This window comes from Ornithodoros turicata, chromosome 3 (genome assembly GCF_037126465.1).
Source record: "Ornithodoros turicata isolate Travis chromosome 3, ASM3712646v1, whole genome shotgun sequence".
Lineage (NCBI taxonomy): Eukaryota > Metazoa > Arthropoda > Arachnida > Ixodida > Argasidae > Ornithodoros > Ornithodoros turicata.
In genome coordinates this window covers 70,183,839-70,205,548 of record NC_088203.1, presented here as the reverse complement: position 1 = coordinate 70,205,548, position 21,710 = coordinate 70,183,839, and the positions used below count along the sequence as shown (strand labels likewise).

At 45.4% G+C, this 21,710-nt stretch overlaps 1 protein-coding gene across 1 annotated transcript in view; it reads left to right on the top strand.

Moving 5' to 3' along the window:
• The first annotated feature begins 7,582 nt into the window (after positions 1-7,582).
• Positions 7,583-21,710, top strand: part of LOC135389612 (uncharacterized) — a 76,740-nt gene continuing 62,612 nt past the window's right edge. Inside the window, exon 1 of the mRNA XM_064619647.1 lies at positions 7,583-7,822. Within this exon, the coding sequence (XP_064475717.1) occupies positions 7,583-7,822 (240 nt within the window). The remainder of the gene's footprint in view (positions 7,823-21,710) is intronic.

The window sequence follows — 21,710 nt, the reverse complement described above, 5'->3', positions numbered from 1 at the left end:
AAAAAAGTGTGAATCGGTTGTGCAACTTTGCCTATTTCAGTCGTTTTAGACTGCGAACGACTAATTTCTGTCCTTAGAGGTCAATAAGGCATAAGACTATATGCAGAAGTAGGCATGTCGTCGTTATTACAATTCTTTGAGCTTTTCTTCGCGCGCACCGCATTTGCTTGTGTTTTCTTTTAAACTTTCTACAGCAAAGAGATGCAGAAGTCTCATTATCTGAGCGGACAAAGCCACAAGGTCCAAGCTAGTTGGAAATTAATGTCTGAATTGAGAACACACATCACGAACGATATATGGTCTGATTACGGCAACCAATTAGGGTCATTGGCCGAAAAAAGACATAGAATCCACGGAGTAGCTTATTTTGTGACATGTACGTTGTGATGTGTGGATTTGGCGGGAGACTGCAGAACCTTGTACCCGTCGGGGCATTCTCGGGTCCCGAAAAAAAAAGGGTCCCTGGTTGCGTGGGCGGAAATAATGGTCCCGCGGAGTTCTGTGCGCCAAAAAATACAGTAGCCGTTCTGGAGAGCCGATGAAATGGATCCTAGCGGGCCAAGTGTTATCATTCGCCCTCCTGATTTATTTGTTTGTTTGATCTGTTTGTTCGCCCTGATTGATGTTAATGCACAATAAAAGCGGCACCACATTCAATGAGGAACATAAAAAAACATAACATTCGCTGCACCAGTTGTATTGAGCGCATTGCAACTGTTCTTTCTGTTCCTCTCTGTTTTTGGTGGAGTATGGACAATGCGATGCGATTGCTTGCAGATATGTCGGAAAAAAGGTACCCGCGTTCTTTTATAACAGGACGAATTATAGAAGAATAAGCAAAGAGGCACATTACCTTCTGTATTCGTACCAATAAAATAAAACACACATAAACGCTTTGCACTGAGCTCACTAGCCTGGTTACTACCTCACGCTCGCTGTACGGGGTGGCTCGTTGGATGTAGTTCCCAATTCAACCTAGTGTTACAATTCACAAATCAAGCTATAGTGTCTTCCTACTGTTACAACTCGTGTACAACTCGTGTCTCCCTTTTTTTTCCTTTGACAATCAAGCTCAAACTTATAAACACAAAACTAGTGTCTGACCAACAGTGGGAAAATACTAGCATCCATCCAGCTAACGATATCGCTGGCGAACTAGTGCAGCGAATGATGTCTTTTTTACGGTACTCATTGAATGGCGTGCACATTTTATTATCTATTAACAGATGACAAGGGCATATGCAACGAATGGGGAGAGCCAATAGTAACACTCGGTCGGTTGTGATTTGTTTCATCAGTTATCCGCAACCACGCCCCTGCATTTTTGGCGCGCAGGAACCATTTTTCTGCCGCACCATCAGGGACCATTTTTTTTCCCTACACCCGGCATTCTCATACGTATTTGTGCACCCAACGACTCAACAGTTCGTGCGCTACGGCATTACTTTTAGCAGCTATGAATTCAAGCGCGGCGTCACCGAAGCAAGGTGACTACTGAAAGCGTACGAATAGCCCTCCAGAACCGAGCGGACTCACACAACTAGTTCCTATGACAGCCGCCAGGATTTTCCGTGGCGGACGCTTTGCACGAAGCGTATACCTACAAATATGGGTAAGCAGTATTGTAAATACACTAAAATAAAATTCACCCACTGCTCTCTACTTCTTCACCACCTCGTGTGTCGGTGACCTATTGTATTCCTACCCACTGCTTAGATTTGGGAATATACACTGTTAGAAAAATGTATACCGTTTGGAGTATAAACTGCTTGTCTCAGGGCGCATACCTTTTGAGGTCTAAACGCTATATCTTCCTCAAGGTATAGTATCTTTATACCTCCCTGTAGGTATATTATTTGCACCTCAGGGTATAAATGTATACCACCTAGAGGATATATTTTGAAGACTTTGTGGTATAACTGGCGAAAACGGTAATATTCGATTTATTTCAGTGTCATATCCGAGTGGCGGCATCCCAGCCGCTCTTTCCACAAATTTTGAGAAAAAGGGCCAAAGGAACGATAACGAAACAAGAAATACTTGGAGACACTCGCGCACAAACTCACACAGAATGGATGCGAATAGGAGAGGAAAGAAATGAAGCAACAATTAGCATCAAATTGGAAACACGCCGCGGCTACGCATGGTGAGACAATCCTGCGCCCGGGAAGCAACTTAAGAAGTGAGGACGTGTAGATTTATTTATTTTGGGAACAAATAATAGGTTCCAGATGTCACTGCCCAACCTATTTAGAATGCTACTGTATTGCTGACTATGTTTTTAAATTAACTTATTGTTTAACTGAGATGATACAATCGCCGACACAAATTAATGTGATCCCACATGTTGTGGAAGAAAAGATATACAAAATGCTGAAGGTATAAACGTAATGGAGAAGTACTTTATTATGCCCTCAGCTGCCGTGGAAGGTATAGACGGAGTGATCTATACCTTACACATGATTTAAACAGGGTATAGAGAGTGGTAAGGAGGTATAAATGTCGTACTTTAGGCCTGAATTATACCTTTTTTGTACCTTTTCTTCTAACAGTGTACACGCCTTCGATTCTGAATTTCTTTAGTTCTGCACCAAAATCTCTGGTCCAACGATGTCGCGTTTGATCAAATCACTGCCACTCGCAGGCGCCACCACTCGCATCGCCACAACACTCGCAGACGCCAAATTGTCCATATCTTCCATTTCATTTAGTGATAAGTCTGGATATAAACGTGATATAAAAGATGTCATCATTTAATTACGTAGTCTGTATATCCATGCTTAATAGCTACGAGTCCGCGGCCCATACCTGTTTCCCTTGCTACAGCCTGCGAAGTAGCGTTTGGTCAAATCGTTCATTTTCAAGCGACCAAAGAACAAACAGGAGATAAGATCACCGCTCTGTTGTTGTTTCGTGTTTGTTCTTTGGTCGCTTGTGGATTTACACCGACCATCCCAATCTATATACTTTAGACTTTTTGCCAAATCGTCGCCCAAGTGGCACTCGCTGGCGCCAATTGCCTCTATTCTAGCTCGTAATAACTCTTGATACCAACTTCACACTGACGGTATCATCATAAAATTACGTAGTCTGTGTATCCTCTGCGGACCGTAGCTGCTGTCCTTGCTGCACCCTTAGAACTCGCGTTTAGCCAATTTGTCGTCCAGAAGGCTATCACATGCGCCAACCTGCCAATTTCATCCGGCAATCTCCCGATATCTGGAAAGTCTCATGCTCGTTCTCACAGTTATACATCACGTCTTATTCTTTATCTTATGCGAAAGCTTCCGGGCGTGCTATAGGTGTTGTTATCAGGTCGGGGCGCGAAAAGGGAATTGCTCGCCTCAGATATGTCCTCCTCTCCCTGCCCTAATTTGTTCCTTCTCACGTACTCACGCTGTAAGCTGTAAACTTAAACTGTACTGTAAACTGTAAACACCCTGTAAACTTAGCTTCCTTGCGTAGTCCTCTGCTATCAGGTCAAGCCGTGTTTCAGAGGGGGTGTCCCGCAATGCTGATCTTGTTTGTTCTAAAGGAACTTCTCTGAAGGAATTTTGAGAATTATCAAGGCGATCTGAATGACGATAATTTCAATACTACTTTAGCTAGCACACTGTGTACATGTTTACCAATGTTAAAGGTATTGCAGAATAGTCTGGCTTTAATGGAACGCACTGCAGATGACGAATGTGGCAATTTCCACTGAGAGGCTAGCATAGCTTGGCATGACTCTCGAAACCAACTGTGCAGGTGGTGTGAAGGAGGTTCCCTCCACTGGTAAGTTTCAGTGGGAAAGGTATTACTGCCGTTCTGTGTTAGTATTTCATTCATGTGTATCATGTCGATGATAAGTGGTGTCAGTGCTCAGTTCTTATGCTGTCGTTACTGAGTTTCAGGTTGACGAGTGGTTTGCACCGCACAGTGGAAAAAAATTCACAAAGGAAGAAAGTAAAATGTAGATTGCAAGGAAGAGAAAAGGAACAGTTGAACAAAAGGATAGGTACAGTGCTGGACAAAAGTGTATGGAACACGCTCCGGAGCATATCTTCCTGATCCCATGCGATCCCATTCGCTGCTAGTGTGTCACTCTGAGGAAGGAATGTGGCGGAGCGAGTTTCGTGAACTTTTGTCTAATTTTGTGCCTTTTCGTCTAATAAACATAATCCCCCCCCCCCCGTACACATACCTATTTTAGGCAAGCTGTATTATGTAGGCTCATATACGGTGTGTCCCAAATTGCATGTGAGCAGTTCTTTATAAGGAAACTATTTTCTTTTGCCAATAAAAAAATCTAAAGTACATGCACTGCACTTTATGCCTGAGCCAGACGCATTTAAGAAGGCACTTCTCTCCCTGCTTTGCCACTGCAGATCTAAGAAGTGGGTGCGAATGTGCCAAATTCCTCCACACTGATCTGTCAATGTAGTGACAGATGAACAAGTCGGAGATTCACTCACACACCAATATGCACATTCCAAACACTGTGATCTCTACCAATCTTGGACAGCACACGCATCCTTACAGCATATAGTTTTTACAGTGCATCCTACTATCTGTCCAATCCTTATACTTGAGGAAGTAAAATGTTTGTAAATAAGCATGTTTTGAATTTTGGTGTGTGTGTGCTCTGTTTGATTTGATTCTTCTCCGTAACCTTTCAGCAACGAAAAAAAAATATTCTGCTCCTTAGATTAGTAGGTCTACATTGACTGACACTACTTGAGAAGGCTATATAGAAAGGAATGTAACATAACCTCGTAATATATCACTCTCATGTTGTCTCCTTAGCAGTGTCGCTTAGGACAAAATTGCTGTATACGTGGGCGTACCGAGAGGGGGACTAGGTGAGGCATGCCACGGAGATCCAAGGTTGCGTCTGAAAATAGTGCGCTCGTTAATCATAGGTCGTAATGCTTAATCTCAGATGTCATAGGAGGAACCTCTGAACACCCGCACTGTCCGCAACGTCCGCCTCCAGAAAGAGATACGGAGGGAGTTGAATGCTTGCCCCCCCCCCCCCCTGGGAGAAATTCTGGGAACGCCCATCGACTAACGCAGGGGTCCTCCCCTATTGTGGCAGTGCCACGGAAAGACAGCCGGTTTCGGGTTTACCTGTGGCCAGAGCCGTCGCGATGTCAAAGTCCACCTGGGGCACCATAAACCTGAAGTCGAACAGAAACGAAAACTTTTATCCGTGTGAATTGCAGTAGTTGGTCGCACAATAGACGATTTTACAAAGATGCGCGCTCCACCAAGCGCGCGACGTAAAGCATCATGGGAACTTTGAGGGACACTGCTCCGTCGTCTGCTTCAGTTATGGCTTATCACGGCTGCCGCTGCCGCTGCGCACACCGGGAATGTTCTGCTTCTTCTTCTACCTCCGCCTCTGGCCGTCTCATAATGCTCTAAGGCTCTGTGAGGTCCCATGAACCCTTGCGGGCCACACACACGATGAGAATACATGTACCGCTTCTTTATAACCCCCCACCCCCTTTCTCCTTCTTCTACTTTTTTCAGTAGTTTATAGGAGCAGCACTGAACACATTGTTTGGGTGCGGGTGACAATTATGCCGGCTGTCGCTTGTTTCCCCACGATGCTATGCAGACTTGCCGTCCGGCGCCCCCTTAGGGAAGGCGCCCGGGGAGGCTGTCCCTCTCCGCCCCCCTTCGAGACGGCTCTGTCTGTGGCCAATAATGTGTAATGTTGCGCGTCTTTGTTGTAATATCATTCGGATAAATATTATGTGCATTCTTCTGCTAAAGATTGTTATTCATTATCGGCTCTCACCGTATCAGGATATTCAAACCGTGCAAATAGCACTTCCAGCCAAGTGCAACAAGTGCCGTAGCCGTTGCTGATCTAAATGATTTTGTATCTGCCAATCTGGTGTAAGGGTCTACCACAACGCACCTGTGTTCACCCGTAGGTGATGGTTTACAGGGATTCACACCTGCGGTACACAGCTGTAGCTAAAATGCTGTTAAAGCCTTGTTACTACATTACAGTAGTTTTCAAAAGTAGTTGCAACAACAGCAGCGAACATTTGGTTGAACTACAGCTTTTTCCGCCGTTATTAATCCTCTTGTCGTACATTTTAATCCTTATACCATGACATTTAATCCATTTGCCAAGGAAATTAATCCTAATTTCACAGAATTTAATCCGCTTCTCATGCAATTTACTCCAAGTGACTATGTGTGGGCTACATGACTTTTTTGCGTATTTTGGGACAATTCCCATGTGTATGCATATCGCACATGCTTTTCACTAATATTGTGGGTTTCTGCACCATAACGGCATACTGTGGGACTGTCAATCTGGATTACGGTGTTGTGGGACTATTCTCATGTCTACGAGTATTACCCATGATTTTCATTAAAAACGTGGGTTTCTGCATTCTGCACTAATGGGATACTGCGGGACTCTGTATATGGATTACGATATTGCGGGACTATTCCCAGGTGTACGGATATTACCCATTAGATATGCGTGTTTCTGCACTGTAATGGGATAATGTGGGACTGTCGATCTTCATTACGACATCCTGGAACTATAAGCAAGTCTACGGTTATTCCGAGTGCTTTCCATGAAAAACGCGTTTTTTGCGCTGTAATGGGATACTGTGGGACCGTCAATCTTCATTACGATATTGTGGGACTATTTCCATGTCTATGGAATGGACTATATATAGTACCAGGATATCGTAACCAAGATCGACAGTCCCACAGTATCTCATTAAGGTGCAGAAACCCGCATATTTAATAAGAAGCATGGGTAATACCCGCACACATGGCAATAGTCCCACAATATCCTAATCCAGACAGAAAATCCCACAGTATCCCGTTATACTGCAGAAACCTGCATTTTGAATGAAAGGCATGGGTAATAGCCATAGACACGGAAATAGTCCCACAATATCGTAATCTAGATTGACAGACCCGCAGTGTGCCATTACAGTGCAAACAACCACGTTTTTAATGGAAAGGAAGTGGAATACCCGTAGACATGCATATAGTCCCAGGATATCGTAATCAAGATCGACAGTCCCACAGTATCCCATTAAGGTGCAGAAACCCGCATATTTAATGAAAAGCATCGGTATTACCGCACACATGGGAATAGTCCCACAATATCGTAAGCAAGGTTGACAGTCCCACTGTATCCCATTACGGTACAGAAACCCGTATTTTTAATGAAAACCATGGGTGAAATCCGTAGACATGAGAATAGTCCCACAATACCACAATCCAGATTGACCGCGCCACAGTATCCCATTATGGTGCGGAAATCCGCATTATTAATGAATAGCATGTGCAATACCCGTAGACATGGAAATTGTCTCAAAATACCCTAATCAAGATTGACAGTCTCGCAGTATCCCATTAGTGCAAAAACCCGTGTTTTTAATGAAAAGCCTTCAACCTTCAGCATCAGGCAACTCTTCGTGACGTCATCAAACGAGAACATTGAAAAGCGGCTGATCTACGACAGACATCTGGGGCATGGCACTGCGCCAACAGCTCTGGCTAAAAGAATGCTGTTTTTTATACAGGTTGTGTTGCTATCGCTCCGTGAAATACCATGGATAAGTTATCAGGATGCAGCCCACTCTTGCACTACGGCATATTTATCGCCATGGATACTGCAGGAGACTACATTGGATTATCAATTCCAAACCTCTTCGAATCAACCTTCAGCATCAGGCAACTCTTCGTGACGTCATCAAACGAGAACATTGAAAAGCGGCTGATCTACGACAGACCTCTGGGGCACGGCACTGCGCCAACAGCTCTGGCTAAAAGAATGCTGTTTTTTATACAGGTTAGTTACGATTACGTGGGATGCTTTCATAGTGATGATCTCTCTCTTTTGCGAGTGCCATGCCCCCGAAGGATTGGAAGATTGTTTTTTCAGTGTTTGTGTAACATGAAATTCCTGTTGCTTCTGTCTGGGGACGTTGAAATTAATCCGGGACCTATCCCACCAAGAGAAATGAAAACTCGCTCAAGTGCAAATGACGACCAAATATCAGCTATGATGGAAGTCCTACAAAGGCTGGAAGATGGGCAGAGAGAGATGATGAATGAAATCAGGTGTGTACAACAGAGGCAGCAGGAAGCTGATATAAAACTAGATACGTTGTCGTCCAGAATTACGAGTCTGGAAGGTGAGGTCACAGTTGTTAAAAATATGGGAAAAAAGGTTGATAAGATAGAGGAAACTACTAGGATATTGCAAGAACGACTGAATAGCCTTGAACACACACAAACACAAATAGAGATACGATGATGAGATGGGGCTGATGCCGGCCAGCAGGCTGGGCGCTGCCCCAGTGCCACTTGTACGTGATGAGAGATGATGATGGATATGATAAGGGGTCCGGTAATCAAAGCAGGGTGGAGAGGCCTGTTGATGACAAGAAGTCCCAGAGGTCACGCAGACCTTGGCGTGTATGAGCTGGACTGGACCATGGGCCCAGCACCATGCCTATGGTAAAGGGGCGATGATCGATCGCATGCAGTTCGTGCTGCAAGATCGCACGCTCCCGCTGGTAGTCCGGGCAGTCCATAAGTAGGTGATGCAGGTCTGCACGCACACTGCATGCTGCACAAAGGTCCGAGGGCGCACGGCCAAGACGCTGCCTCATAACTGGTGTAAATGCAACATTCAGACGCATGCGGTGAAGCAGGGATGCGTAGTGTCGCGGAAGGCGATGAGGAAGCGACAGTGAAAGAGAAGGATCCACTGCGTGGAGCAGAGCGTAGGGTGTAATGTCACGCAGCCACTGTGATGTTGTCTTGTCTGCAGAGAGAGCACGGACGAGGGCCTGACGATCACCTTTAGGCAAAATGATAGAGTGGGCTGAAGCTATATGATGACCCCGCAGGGCCGCCCGGTCGGCCTCTTCATTGCCGGGTACGCCGACATGACCAGGTACCCACTGTAATACTATGCAGTGGCCCAGGTCTAGCAGCTCCTTGTAAGTTTCAAGCACGTCAGCAACAATGGACACGAGAGGACCTCGAATGCCCATTGTTGCGAGGCATTGGATAGCAGCTTTCGAGTCTGTGTAGAAGACCCATGGCCGAGCTGAACACTGCAGGATCTTGCGCATGGCAAAGAGCAAAGCATGTATCTCAGCACCTGTTGACGACGTCAGATGCGAGAGACGGAAGACACCAGTTATGTCTTCGGACGGAATAATATAGGCGCATGCAGAGCTGGATTTTGTGGACGAGCCATCCGTAAAAACAGGAGTAAAGCCTGCATACAGCTCGCTCATCATATCCAGTGTGAGCGCCTTGGACACACCTGCAGCGACATCATCCTTTCTCTGCAGCCCGGGAACGGATAGTGAAGTAGATGCACTTACTCCGTGAGTAGATGGTAGAGGGAGGGTCCAAGGTGGAGTTGAACGCGCCTGGGGTTCAACTTGAAAACGTGGCAGGTCAGGCTTTAGCTGTTGAATGCAGGACCTGAACTTGTTATTCCTGCGACGGGAAAGCTTCAGCAGTAAAGGGTGCTGCCGGTGATGAGCCAACAAACGGAGATAGTGACGGCTCGTCTCATTAAAGCGCTGGATAGCAAGCGGAGTCTCTCTCACTTCTGCCATGACTAAACAAGCATCCGTTGTTCTTGGCACGCCCAGGCACACACGAAGGCTACGTGCCAAAAGACACTGAAGCTTGGACTCGGAGGATGGCGAAATCCCGTGTAATACTGGAAGGCTGTATAGGAGCGGACCACGCACCAAGGCTCGATGAATGGCCAAAAGAGATCGCGCATCACAGCCCCACCTAAGGCCAGCAATGTGTCGCATTAGGGCGATCCCTTTGGAGAGTTTCGTTGGAGAATAGCCTTGAAATGCAAAACGATGAACTAGAAAACAGGTTACGTAGGAATAACTTGCTGTTTCACGGAATCAATGATATGCCAAAAGAGACATGGAGTGAAACAGAGAAGAAAGTAATAGATCTTTGTGATAGACAGCTGGGTTTAAAGATCGAGTCTCTGAGTATTCAGAGGGCACACAGGCTAGGACGTGATCATCAGAATAAACAAAGACCAGTCATTGTTAATTTTTCAAATTACAAGGTGAAACAAGAAATTATCTCTCTTTGTTACAAACTTAAATCAACCAATGTGTACATCCATGAGGACTACTCACGGGGAATAAGAACACAACGGCAGAAGTTGAGAGAGTTTGCGCGTAGCCGCGATATGCCTTTCAAAATAAAATATAATAAGCTTTTCGTCGAAGGGAAAGTTTGGCAGTACGACCCAATCTCACAATCAATAAGATGTTGTGGGACGAGTGATGAAGCTAGACGTGATACAGTAGCTTGACACGTGCCCTCTCTTACGTATGACTCTATGTGTAAAGAATACGGAATAATTAGTATGAACATACGTAGCATTGTAAATAAGGTAACCTTGTTTGAACATATATTACTTTCATATAGTCCACAAATTGTAGCTTTGACAGAAACCTGGCTCCATGAAGGTATTGCTGATGAGGAAATTATACCACCTGATTACAAAATGTACCGTAATGACCGTATACACTCTCGTGGTGGTGGAGTAGCCCTTGTGTGTAAGAATTCCATGTGTTGCACATTGTTACCTGGCCCATTTCCCCCAGAAACAGTATGGTGCAAAATTAAGATTGGTGGATCAATGATTACCATAGGCGTCATTTATAGGCCTCCGAAGTCAGAGGAGTTTTTAATCAAGGTGCAGGATTATATGTTGGAGCATGTGAATTTTAAACAAAATATTATGCTGTTGGGTGATTTCAACTTAACGCATATCAATTGGGGTACGCTCGAAACCAGCGGACCAGAAAGACACGAGTCGGATGTATTATTACAAATAGCATTTCAGTATAACCTCGATCGAAAGGTTAATGAGCCAACGAGATATGGAACTGCGGTCTCAGTACTAGACCTTGTATTGGTATCAGCTTCACTTAGGAACATAGAAGTTACTGTTCAAGATGGCCTGTCTGACCACAAAATGGTCCTTCTTAAGTACTTGGAGAGTTTAACACTTAGCAAAAAACCGGTTGTTAAAAGACTAGTGAAAAGCTATAAGGATGCAAATGACAATTGTGTGCTATTGTATTTAGAAAATGTCCTTCAGGAATTGTATGCTTGTATGAATACCCTTCATGTGAACGATGTATGGCTTTTATGCTGTGTCTTATTGCCTGGAAAAGTATATCCCAAGCAGGCCTAAAATAATTCGAAAATGGAATCCCTGGGTGACTCGTGAAATAATTCACTTAAAAAGACGACTTAAGCGCCAACGCCACGCTGGTCACACTGCTGCATTTAATGCCGACAAGGCAGTATTGAAGACGAAGTTACAGAAAGCAAAGCGTAGTTACTGTTCAACTTCTTTGGAAACTTTTATGAGGACAAACCCACGAAAATTTTGGAATTTCTTTAAAGAATCAAATAAGTCAATTGAGAAAATACGTCATAATGACAAGTTGATATCGGAGCCGTCGCAAGTTGCTAATGCTTTTAATGTATACTTCGAATCGGTCTTCGAAATACATCAAGAAGAATTGTCCACATTAGCAGTAGATAATAGAGGGAGTGAAGTTGGCTTGTCTAGGGAAGGTATTTTGAACTTACTCCTGAAATTAGATGTTAAGAAGTCATCTAGACCGGATTCAGTACCAAATGAATTCTTGCGTAGGTATGGCGATATCAACTCCTATTTCCTTTTTGCCATATATGAAAAATCACTTTCGGAGTGTAATTTACCAGATGACTGGAGGAGAGCAAAAGTAATTCCTGTACATAAATATGGTGACATGGAAGACATAAGAAACTACAGATCTATATCACTGACGAGTCAATCATGTAAGCTACTTGAGCACATAATTAGCAATTATATAACTGATTACCTTGAAGGCATAGGATTCTTTTGCATGAACCAACACGGCTTCAGGAAGGGAGCGTCCACAACCACACAGCTAATCGAAGCTATTCATGACTTTACTAGCGCTATCAACCAGGGGCTTCAGGTCGATGTAATATGCCTTGATTTCTGCAAAGCGTTTGATAAAATACCACATCAAAAACTGATTCAGAAACTGATACGTACTGGAATAAATCCGCGCATAATTCACTGGCTAACAGCGTATCTGTCACGAAGAACGCAACATGTAGATCTGCAGACAGGTTTATCTGATGATGTACAAGTCAAATCAGGAGTCCCCCAGGGATCAGTTTTGGGTCCTCTCTTATTTTTAATTTATATGAATGATATTGAATCTTGTGTTAATGGTCCTGTTACTATTAGATTATTCGCAGATGACTGTTTAATATATTGCCCTATCAGAAACGTTGCTGATCAAAAATTGCTTGCTGGATGTTTAGAGAATATATCGAAATGGTGTGGCGACTGGGGAATGCATATTAACTGTCGGAAAACCGTTTTCTCTCAGCTAACAAACAAAAAAATCTACAGCAGAGTTTGAATATAGTATCCAGGGGCATAAATTAATTAGAGTTGACTCATTTAAATATTTGGGTATTAATGTGGCATGTAATTTACAGTGGGACGAACATGTCAGTGAAACATGTTTGAAGGCTAGGAACCGTCTTTGGTTACTCAAAAGAAAACTGAAGTACAGTTCGAGAGATGTGAAACTGACTGCATACAAAACACTGATCCGTCCTGTGTTGGAATATGGTAGTATAGTATGGGACCCATACAAAAAGAATCTTACGGCCCAAATAGAAAAAGTTCAAAGGTTGGCAGCCCGTTTTATAATGTCCAACTTTAGGCGAACTGACTCTGTATCTAATATGTTAGAAGCCTTGCAATTAGAAAGCCTAAAAAGCAGACGTAGATTAGCTAAATTAAAGTTCTTCTTTCTGCTATATCATAATAAACTAAAGCTCAATAGCCAGATATACTTAGAATCTTTGTCATCGCGGTCCTTACGTGCACGACATAGTAAGGCTGTGAAACCATACGAAGCAAGGGTAGACTTGTTCAAATATTCATATTTCCCACACACAATCACAATCTGGAATGCATTACCTGAACATATAATATCTGTGCAAAATGAATCTGCCTTCATTGAAGCCCTGAGCAATACTGATTTAATATAATGTTATGCTAATGTTAGCGCTATTATGTATTGTGTGCCGCCCTGGAGTCGGCCGCGGTGTCCCAAGGGCCGAGGATGGTCGACAAGTTGAAGGGGCGGCAGCCAAGGGTGGCAAGCTACGACTGCAGTGTACGCCTCTCGTTGACATAGGTCCGGCAGCGGAGGAGTATGTGCTCAACGTTGGCAAGTACGCCACACTCGTTGCACATAGGGCTAGCCTCACAGCCTAGCTGGTATCGATAGGACGGAGTGAAGGCCACATTCAGACGTAGCCTGTGGATGAGTGACTTCAGAGGACGAGGAAGCTTTGCAGGCAGTCGGTATGACAGCGTTGGGTCTACATTTCCCAAAGAGGACATAGTTGGAATGTCGTGTTGCCACTGTAGGGTAGACCAGGAATCGGACAAATGCCTGAGAAGGGATCTTCTGTCTCCTCTCGAGGGTATAATGGGCATAGAAGGTCGTTGTTGGTGTGCAGCGGCAGCGGCAGCGTCGGCCTCGTGGTTCCCAGTTATTCCGCAATGCCCTGGAACCCACTGAAAGGCAACGTAGTGGGAGCGATCTTGTAGGGACTTCAGGGCGCACAGGATGTCTATCACCACTGAGGCAAGGGAACCGCGGATGCCCATGTTTTTAATGCACAGGAGAGCTGCTTTGGAGTCTGTGTAAATTACCCAGTGCCGCGGTTCACAGTCTTCCGCATATGTCAAAAATAACAAGATAGCATAAAGTTCAGCGGATGTCGATGAGGTACGGTGAGATAGACGACACCCACGTGTAACAGACTGTGATGGAATGGCAAAGGCTGAAGATGAAGTGGCCCTGGTCGACGATCCATCCGTGTATACAGCGGTACTGTTGCGGTATTGAGCCTCGACGAAGTCAAGGGTAAGTTGCCTAAGAATAAAATCAGGATAGTTCTTTTTGTTGTTCTTGAGACCGGGGATGGAGACAGTGACAGACGGCGATGGCAACGTCCATGGAGGCACTTTGGGTGCCGTCTGGTCGACTATGAATTTGGGGATATGAGGTCTGAATGATGTCACAGCAGCATGAACCGTCGCGTTCCGTCTAGCGTGAAGCTTGCGAATCAGAGTGTGACCGTTATGATGGGCACGTAGACGCAGATAGTGGCGTGCAGTTCCCCGAGTACGGAGAACGTCAATGGGGATGTTCCTGGCCTCAGCCACTACTAGAGGGGTTTCAGCGCCTCGTGGGACCCCAAGACATACCCGAAGGCTGCGCGCTAGCATGTCTCGAATCCTTTGAATCAGTGTCTGAGGAAGTCCGTGTAGGACGGGAAGGCTGTACATCACTGAGCCACGAACCAGGGCATTGTGCAGCATGAGGAGATCCTTCTCGTCTCGCCCCCATCTCATACCTGCGAAGTGACGAATCACGTTGACCCAGCGTTGGACTTTCTGTTCAATGACGTCTATGTGGCGCTTCCACGACAAATTCCATGATAGAGTCACGCCTAGGAACTTGTGATGTGTCACCTGCTCCAGTGGGCTTCCACCAATATACAGGCGATATCTATGCATGTCTTTGCGCGTGAAGGCTAGAACTGCGCTTTTCTCTACGGATATCTCCATTCCTGCCTGGAGTAAGTAGAGGCGAATGGCATCTAACGTGAGCTGAAGACGCTGACGGAGTGCTGGACGGGAAGTGCCTGTAGTCCAAACACAAAAGTCATCGGCATACAGGGACAAGTTGACTTTCCGCTGAATGCAGGTTCCAATGCCCGCCATAACGGCATTAAAGAGGAGCGGACCTAGGACGCTTCCTTGTGGTACCCCCTGAGAGATGGGGAATTGCTCTGTGTCGCCTTGTCTTGTCCGGACGAAAATACCTCGTTGACTGAGGAAATCGGCTATCCAAAGCAACGTTGTACGTGAGAGCGCAGCGCTGTATAGAGCATGTAAGATTGATGGATGGCTAACGGTGTCGTATGCTCTCTTAACATCAAGAAATACCGCCGCCGAGATCTTCCTGCCTCGTCGTGCCTCTTCCACCGACGTGACCAAGTCGAGGACAGAGTCTATCGAACTGCGGTGCCGTCGAAACCCAGCTTGCTCTTGAGGGAAGAAGGCACGGCTTTCGAGCCACCACTCAATTCTACGCAAGACCATTCTTTCCATAACTTTCCCCAAGCAGCTGGTCAGAGTTACCGGGCGAAATGATGCCAGTTGGGATGGGTGTTTTCCTGGTTTTAGCAACGGTACCACTTGGCCGACTTTCCACTGCCTAGGAACCTGTCCATGCCTCCACGAGTGATTGCAGATGTTCAGCAGGGCCTGAAGGGAAGTAGGGTCAAGGTTTCGAATCACTGTGTATGTAATGGCGTCCGGGCCTGGAGAAGACTTCTTGCATGCAGCTGAAATGGCTGACGAAAGTTCTGCCACGGAGAAGTCCATATCCAAGGCAGGGACAGCTGCTGGGTTGGCATGCTCGAGAATAGATGTCACATGGGCTGTATGGGTTAGGTACTCCTCGGTGCTGGTTACATTGGCTCCCTTCGTAATGACACGGCAGAATTCCCTGGCCACCTCTTTCTCAGACGTAGATGTTAGAAGCGCAAGAGCTCCAAGTGGGTTCCGAACTGGACGGTTCTCCTTTAAACTTCTTGCGACTCTCCATATCCGAGCAGGGCTCTCAAAAGGTGATAAGGAGCAACAGAAGTGCCGCCACCGTTGACGGCCAAGGTTTCGGAGTTCTTTCTGGACAAGCCTACTCACGCGTCTTGCTTCCTGTATATCAGAAAGATCTCCTGTCCGTCGAGCTTTACGTTCAGCGCGCCTTCGGACAGCACGTAGTTGCTCCACACGAGGGTTAGACCGTCATACACTTCTGTGGAGCAGAAACCCACAATATTAGTGAAAAGCATGTGCGATATGCGTACACCTGGGAATTGTCCCAAAACGAAAAAAAAAAAAGTCATGTAGCCCACACATAGTCACTTGGATTAAATTGTATGAGGAACGAATTAAATTATGTCAAATGAGGATTAAAAATAATGAAAGGAGGATTAATTCCGTTGGCAAATGGATTAAATGTCATGGTATAAGGATTAAAATGTACGACAAGAGGATTAATAACGCCGGAAAAAGCTGTAGTACTTAAACTACAACTTTGTTAATTGCTTACTTAAAATAGAAAATGACTAGTTATTGACATCTCTCGTGCGTAAAATGCATGTAGCAGTGTCGCAATGCTATCATATATATGCATGATCATCGCATGATTATGTCCTCCGTCCCCTGATTCTGGGATTGTTCAATCCTGCTATCCCAGGACGAAACTTCAGGTTTGGGCAAAATCGAAACAGCACGCTACACAGCGAACTATGATGAGGTATTCGGCAGCAGGCAGGCAATTTGTTCATATCTGTCTACCATACACCACCTACATACATACCACCTAGCGCAGAATTTAGAATAAAGCTTGTTGAACTCTACTACGTGACAATTCGGAAGGTAACCGTTATGCGACGAACACAACTGTACCCAAGAGCAGCATTCAGGGACACCCCCTCTGAAACCCGGCTTGACCTGATAGCAGAGGACTGCGCAAGGAAGCTAAGTTTACAGGGTGGTGCGTGAGTACGTGAGGAGGAACAGATTTGGGCAGGGAGAGGAGGACATATCTGAGGCGAACAATTCCCTTTTCGCGCCCCGACCTGATAACAACACCGATAACACGCCCGGGAGCACTCGCGTAAGATAAAGAATAATACCCCCGTTACACAGGCAGTCTTAACCGCGGTTAAGCTAACCGAGGTTACGGGTAACTACGGTTTGGCGCAGTTACACGGCGAATGCAACTGCAGTTACCAGATTAGCCACGGTTATCGTAAACCGCACTTGGCAAGCTCGGTTTGTGCTCGGTAACGGACAATATGGCAGTATCCGTGTCGACCGTGTGTGAATCCGGTGACTCTTCTTCCCAAAATCATATGAATTCACATGTCTCAACCACAGAAGCATTGATACGCATTTGAGAAGATAACTTATCGGCGCTACGTTCCAACACATAAACCGCGTAATCACACTCGAATGGCAGAACAGTTGAATGCTGGACTGCCTCCCTGTAAAGGGCCGTACATGGTTCACGGTGTCATTTTCGTCTTCCTGATCTGCGCTGTCATGTAAAGGCTTGCTCTACGCCATCGTTTTTCAAGGGGGTCGCGACAGATCATCCCAGGTTATGCCAGCTAAACGTGAAGACGGTTCTTTGTGCCCGTGTGAACCTCCATTGAAAGTTTCACAGAGAAGAGGGCAATAAAAGTGGAGAAAATAAGCCTCGTGAATACCGAAACTCACGCGACTCTGACATCACAGCCCTCGCCGCCCCCAGTGAGGCAACGCACGAGAACGGCTATGGCTTACGGCTGACGGCTACCAATGGGAATGAACGCAACTTTGAACTCTGTGACGTCTGCGCTGTGCTCGGAAGTGTGTTCGAGGGCTTGTTTCTCGCTAGGGGCTAGCTCTGGCGTGAAGCACAATGCGCCCGAGATATAATGAACCACATCTATGAAAGTGCCCCAACCCCTTTAAGAACATAACATTGGGCCTGTCGGTGCAAGTTCATGCTAAAGGTGATAAAAGAGCAGACATAATGACAAGCGTTTGTGTCATTTTGTGTGCGCTTTTATCACTATTTATGTGGTTTTTCACGCCATGGGGGGGGGGGGTTACAACGTCCGCACGTCTACTTTCAGAGCACCACTTGATATGAACTCACAAAATTAAGGATGCACAAACAAAAATATCACGCAGACAATAACACTGAGGATCCTATAAGAACACGCAGCAAACATCGTCAATCAATTGCGAGCTAACAACAAAATCAATTGAGGAAGACGGCATTAAATGCACGAGGTAGGAAACCACCAGAAAACCACGTGACCTCCGTCAACGGTCTGACTGATTTGTGTGTAACAGCAGCGAACTGTGGTTCACGGTAACAGCGGTTTGGTCGGCTAACTGCTGTTAAGCGTAATAGCGGTTAAAGCTGCCCGTGTAACAGGGGTATAAGACGTGATGTATAACTGTGGGGCCGAGCATGAGACTTTCCAAATATCGGGAGATTGCCGGATGAAATTGGCAGGTTGGCGCCTGTGATAGCCTTCTGGACGACAAATTGGCTAAACGCGAGTTCTAAGGGTGCAGCAAGGACAGCAGCATCCGCAGAGGATACACAGACTACGTAATTTTATGATGATACCGTCAGTATCAAGTTGGTATCAAGAGTTATTACGAGCTCAAATAGAGGAAACTGACAATTTGGCGCCAGTGAGTACCACTTGGGCGTCGATTTGGCAAAATGTCTGAAGAATATAGATTGGGCTGGTAGGTATAAATCCACAAGCGACCAAAGAACAAACATGAGACAACAACAGAGCGACTTTTTTTTTAAATTCCGTGTTAGCGCCGCGAAGCAACTGTGGCTATGAGCGGTGTACAGACGTCGGCAGATGGAGAGAGGACAGCAGGAAGGAGTGGGAGACAGGGGGAACAGAGCGACTTGCGTGTGATCTTGTCTCCTGTTTGTTCTTTGGTCGCTTGAAAATGAACGATTTGACCAAACGCTACTTCGCAGGCTCTAGCAAGGGAAACAGGTATGGGCCGCGGACTCGTAGCTATTAAGCATGGATATACAGACTACGTAATTAAATGATGACATCTTCGATATCAGGTTTATATCCAGAGTTATTACTAAATGAAATGTAACATATGGACAATTTGGCGTCTGCGAGTGCTGTGGCGATGCGAGTGGTGGCGCCTGCGAGTGGCAATGATTTGATCAAACGCGACTTCGTTGGACCAGAGATTTTGAAGCAGAACTAAATACCAGAATCGAAGACGTGTATATTTCCAAATCCAAGCAGTGGGTAGGAATGCAAAAGGTCACAGACACACGAGGCGGTGAAGAAGTAGAGAACACTGAGTGAATTTTATTTTAGTGTATTTACAATACTGTTTACCCATACTTCGGGGTATAGCCGCCGGTGGATAGGTCACACGGCAATTTACAACAACACAAAAATAGACAATTACAACAGATGTTGCAGTTCCTCACTTAAAGTCCCATGTCAGATTTTGCCTTCCGCAGGTAGGAAAATTTGATTGGCTGAAGTGAGGGAAAGGAAAATCAGTGACGAAACCAAAATAGCATGAAAGTGAGCTTTTTTCTGGGGGTTCATTTTGAAACGCGTTCGGTGGTGTGTTATCGCATCTCTGAATGACAATGCACGCCCCCCGCCTGGAAAGGAAACATTTCCGTGACGTGATCCAGCGGGTGAAAGTATTTATACCGGGGCAACATTCGACCCTTACAACTACTAATGTAGGGTGTATCGGATGCACCGTACGGATCTTGTTGTATTAGGTTTTTTTTAATTGTGTGTTAGCGCCGCGAAGTAACTGCTGCTATGAGCGGCGTGCAGACGTCGACAGATGTCTGCTGTATTCAGTAGTATAATTATGCGTGGAAAATGTAAGGTGCTCCAAAAAATAAATTGCATAGCAATCAGCGAGTTTAGATCAGCTTGAAACTAGACAACAATAATGGGATTTGATGGTGCGACCCGTTCCTTCAATCCCAGCCTATACACCGTTTTCCCGTGGACGTCGCCATATTTGAACCGAAGCGCTGTCTAGCACGGGAAGCACGTTGAAGGCTGTTTACCACACATGCCAGAGAGAAGGAAAATACACGGGACGTACGCTTCCTCCGTGTTATCGCTTTCCTCCTTGCTGGAATGTGCTGGGTGCGAAAGTGCTGGGCGCCAGGCTGGCTGGAAAACGGTGTATACCTTTCAACTTGATCTCCAATGTTTATTGTAGATTTCCAATAACCAGTTGTATGGATCCATGGTATGAAGACTGGCATGTGATTGAGTATAGCCTGTATAGGAGAGTAGAAACTGGAACAGGGTAGAATATCGCCGGTGGCGATTAGACACCCCAACGTCAAAAATAAAGTTGTTCATTAGCAGATTTGGAGATAACGCTAAACAAGTGCACGCGCCCCCGAGTACATTATTTATTTCTCGCTTAAGATGAAGCAATACTTAGATCAGGGTAATCAGGCCTCTCACACACGCAGGCCGCATGTACATGGCTTGCAGTCAGGTTTTCTGTGCCCCGAGGGCTCTCGACCACTAAACAGAATAAAGCTGACCCCCCGTCCCCCCCCCCCCTCCAACAATGAAGAATTCGAAAAAAAAACATGTTTTCAGGCCTTGTTTGTACTCTTGCTCGATGTAGTGCTGCTCCTGTCGACGTTAGGAAGTACATTCACATTCGAGCAGTTCTTGTGACTCATGAACCTCAACAAGTAGTTACAGCGATCTGGTGTGAACGTGCATTTTGATAAACTACACTGTAAGTAATATGATAATTGAGAAGTAATACTGGAGACAAGTGCAGAGAATGACATCATCTTAATTACTACACTAAGTTTATGGGCTTGCAGCATAGCAGCAGCCTCTCCGGATATCATGCGCGAAAAACTTTACGGAGCACAGAGAGGCGCAGAGCAAAAAAGGAGAGAAAAAAAAAGATGGAGTAGTTATGTACGAGGGCTATTGTGTGAAACATTTTAATTATTCCTCTTTCCCTGATTTTTTTTTCTTTTTCACGTTGAAAATGCAAGCAAAATCAATAATACAGTGTGCAAACCGACAATTTCAGTGCTCCTGAACGTTGGGACAATCGTTCGTGAAGAACTATGTACGAAGAACTTGAAACGCCTTTCAAATTTTCAATGTCTCATTTGGAAAAGAAGCTCATTTGTTTCTGTTGGTGTGTCAAGTGAAGTTTTTCATTGGCGACTTGTATATGCGAATGCCTAATAACTATACCGCTCAGCTGTTTACGCTAAGGTACTTTACTATAATTGCGATCCTTTCCAGGGGTTTCATTACCCCCACCCCCCAGGGAGGTGTACACTCCCCCTGAATTTTTCCAACCATCCCCCTGTAATTCATCAGAATTCCTGATACAGCTTGGCCACCAATGCATATACACATAGATATGTATAAAGATATACCTCCCTATTGTTCGCTCCACTCGAAATCACGCAGACATCTTATCAAGCCGGGTACCGCATCTTGGCTTCTATGCGCATTGATGATAGTGCCAGCCGCAACAACAATGACAAAGAAGAAATTGTCGTTCCTCTTCGCTGCTGATACGAGTTGCGCAACGGACTAAAACCTGATACCTTCCGTTTGAATTCAGCTCGGGAAACTTGCCAAGATACGGGGCACAAATGTGAACTTTGCACGGCAAATCGCCAGCAGTTCGAACATTTACACGGCAGCAGACATCTACGAGCACTGGTGCTAAAGTCTGAGCAAAAAAACATCGTAGATGAAAATACATATCCGTTACGAAGCCCTTTGAATTTCACTGTTCTTGGTAATCAACCAATTTTTCCTGAAGTGCAGCACGCATAAAGAAGTCCATGATTCGCTTACACGTCTACCTGCAAGAAGTGACCCACAGTCTCCTTTTGAAACATTGCATCACTTGCCAACTTCTTTGAGAAAAGCAAAAAGTAACCTTT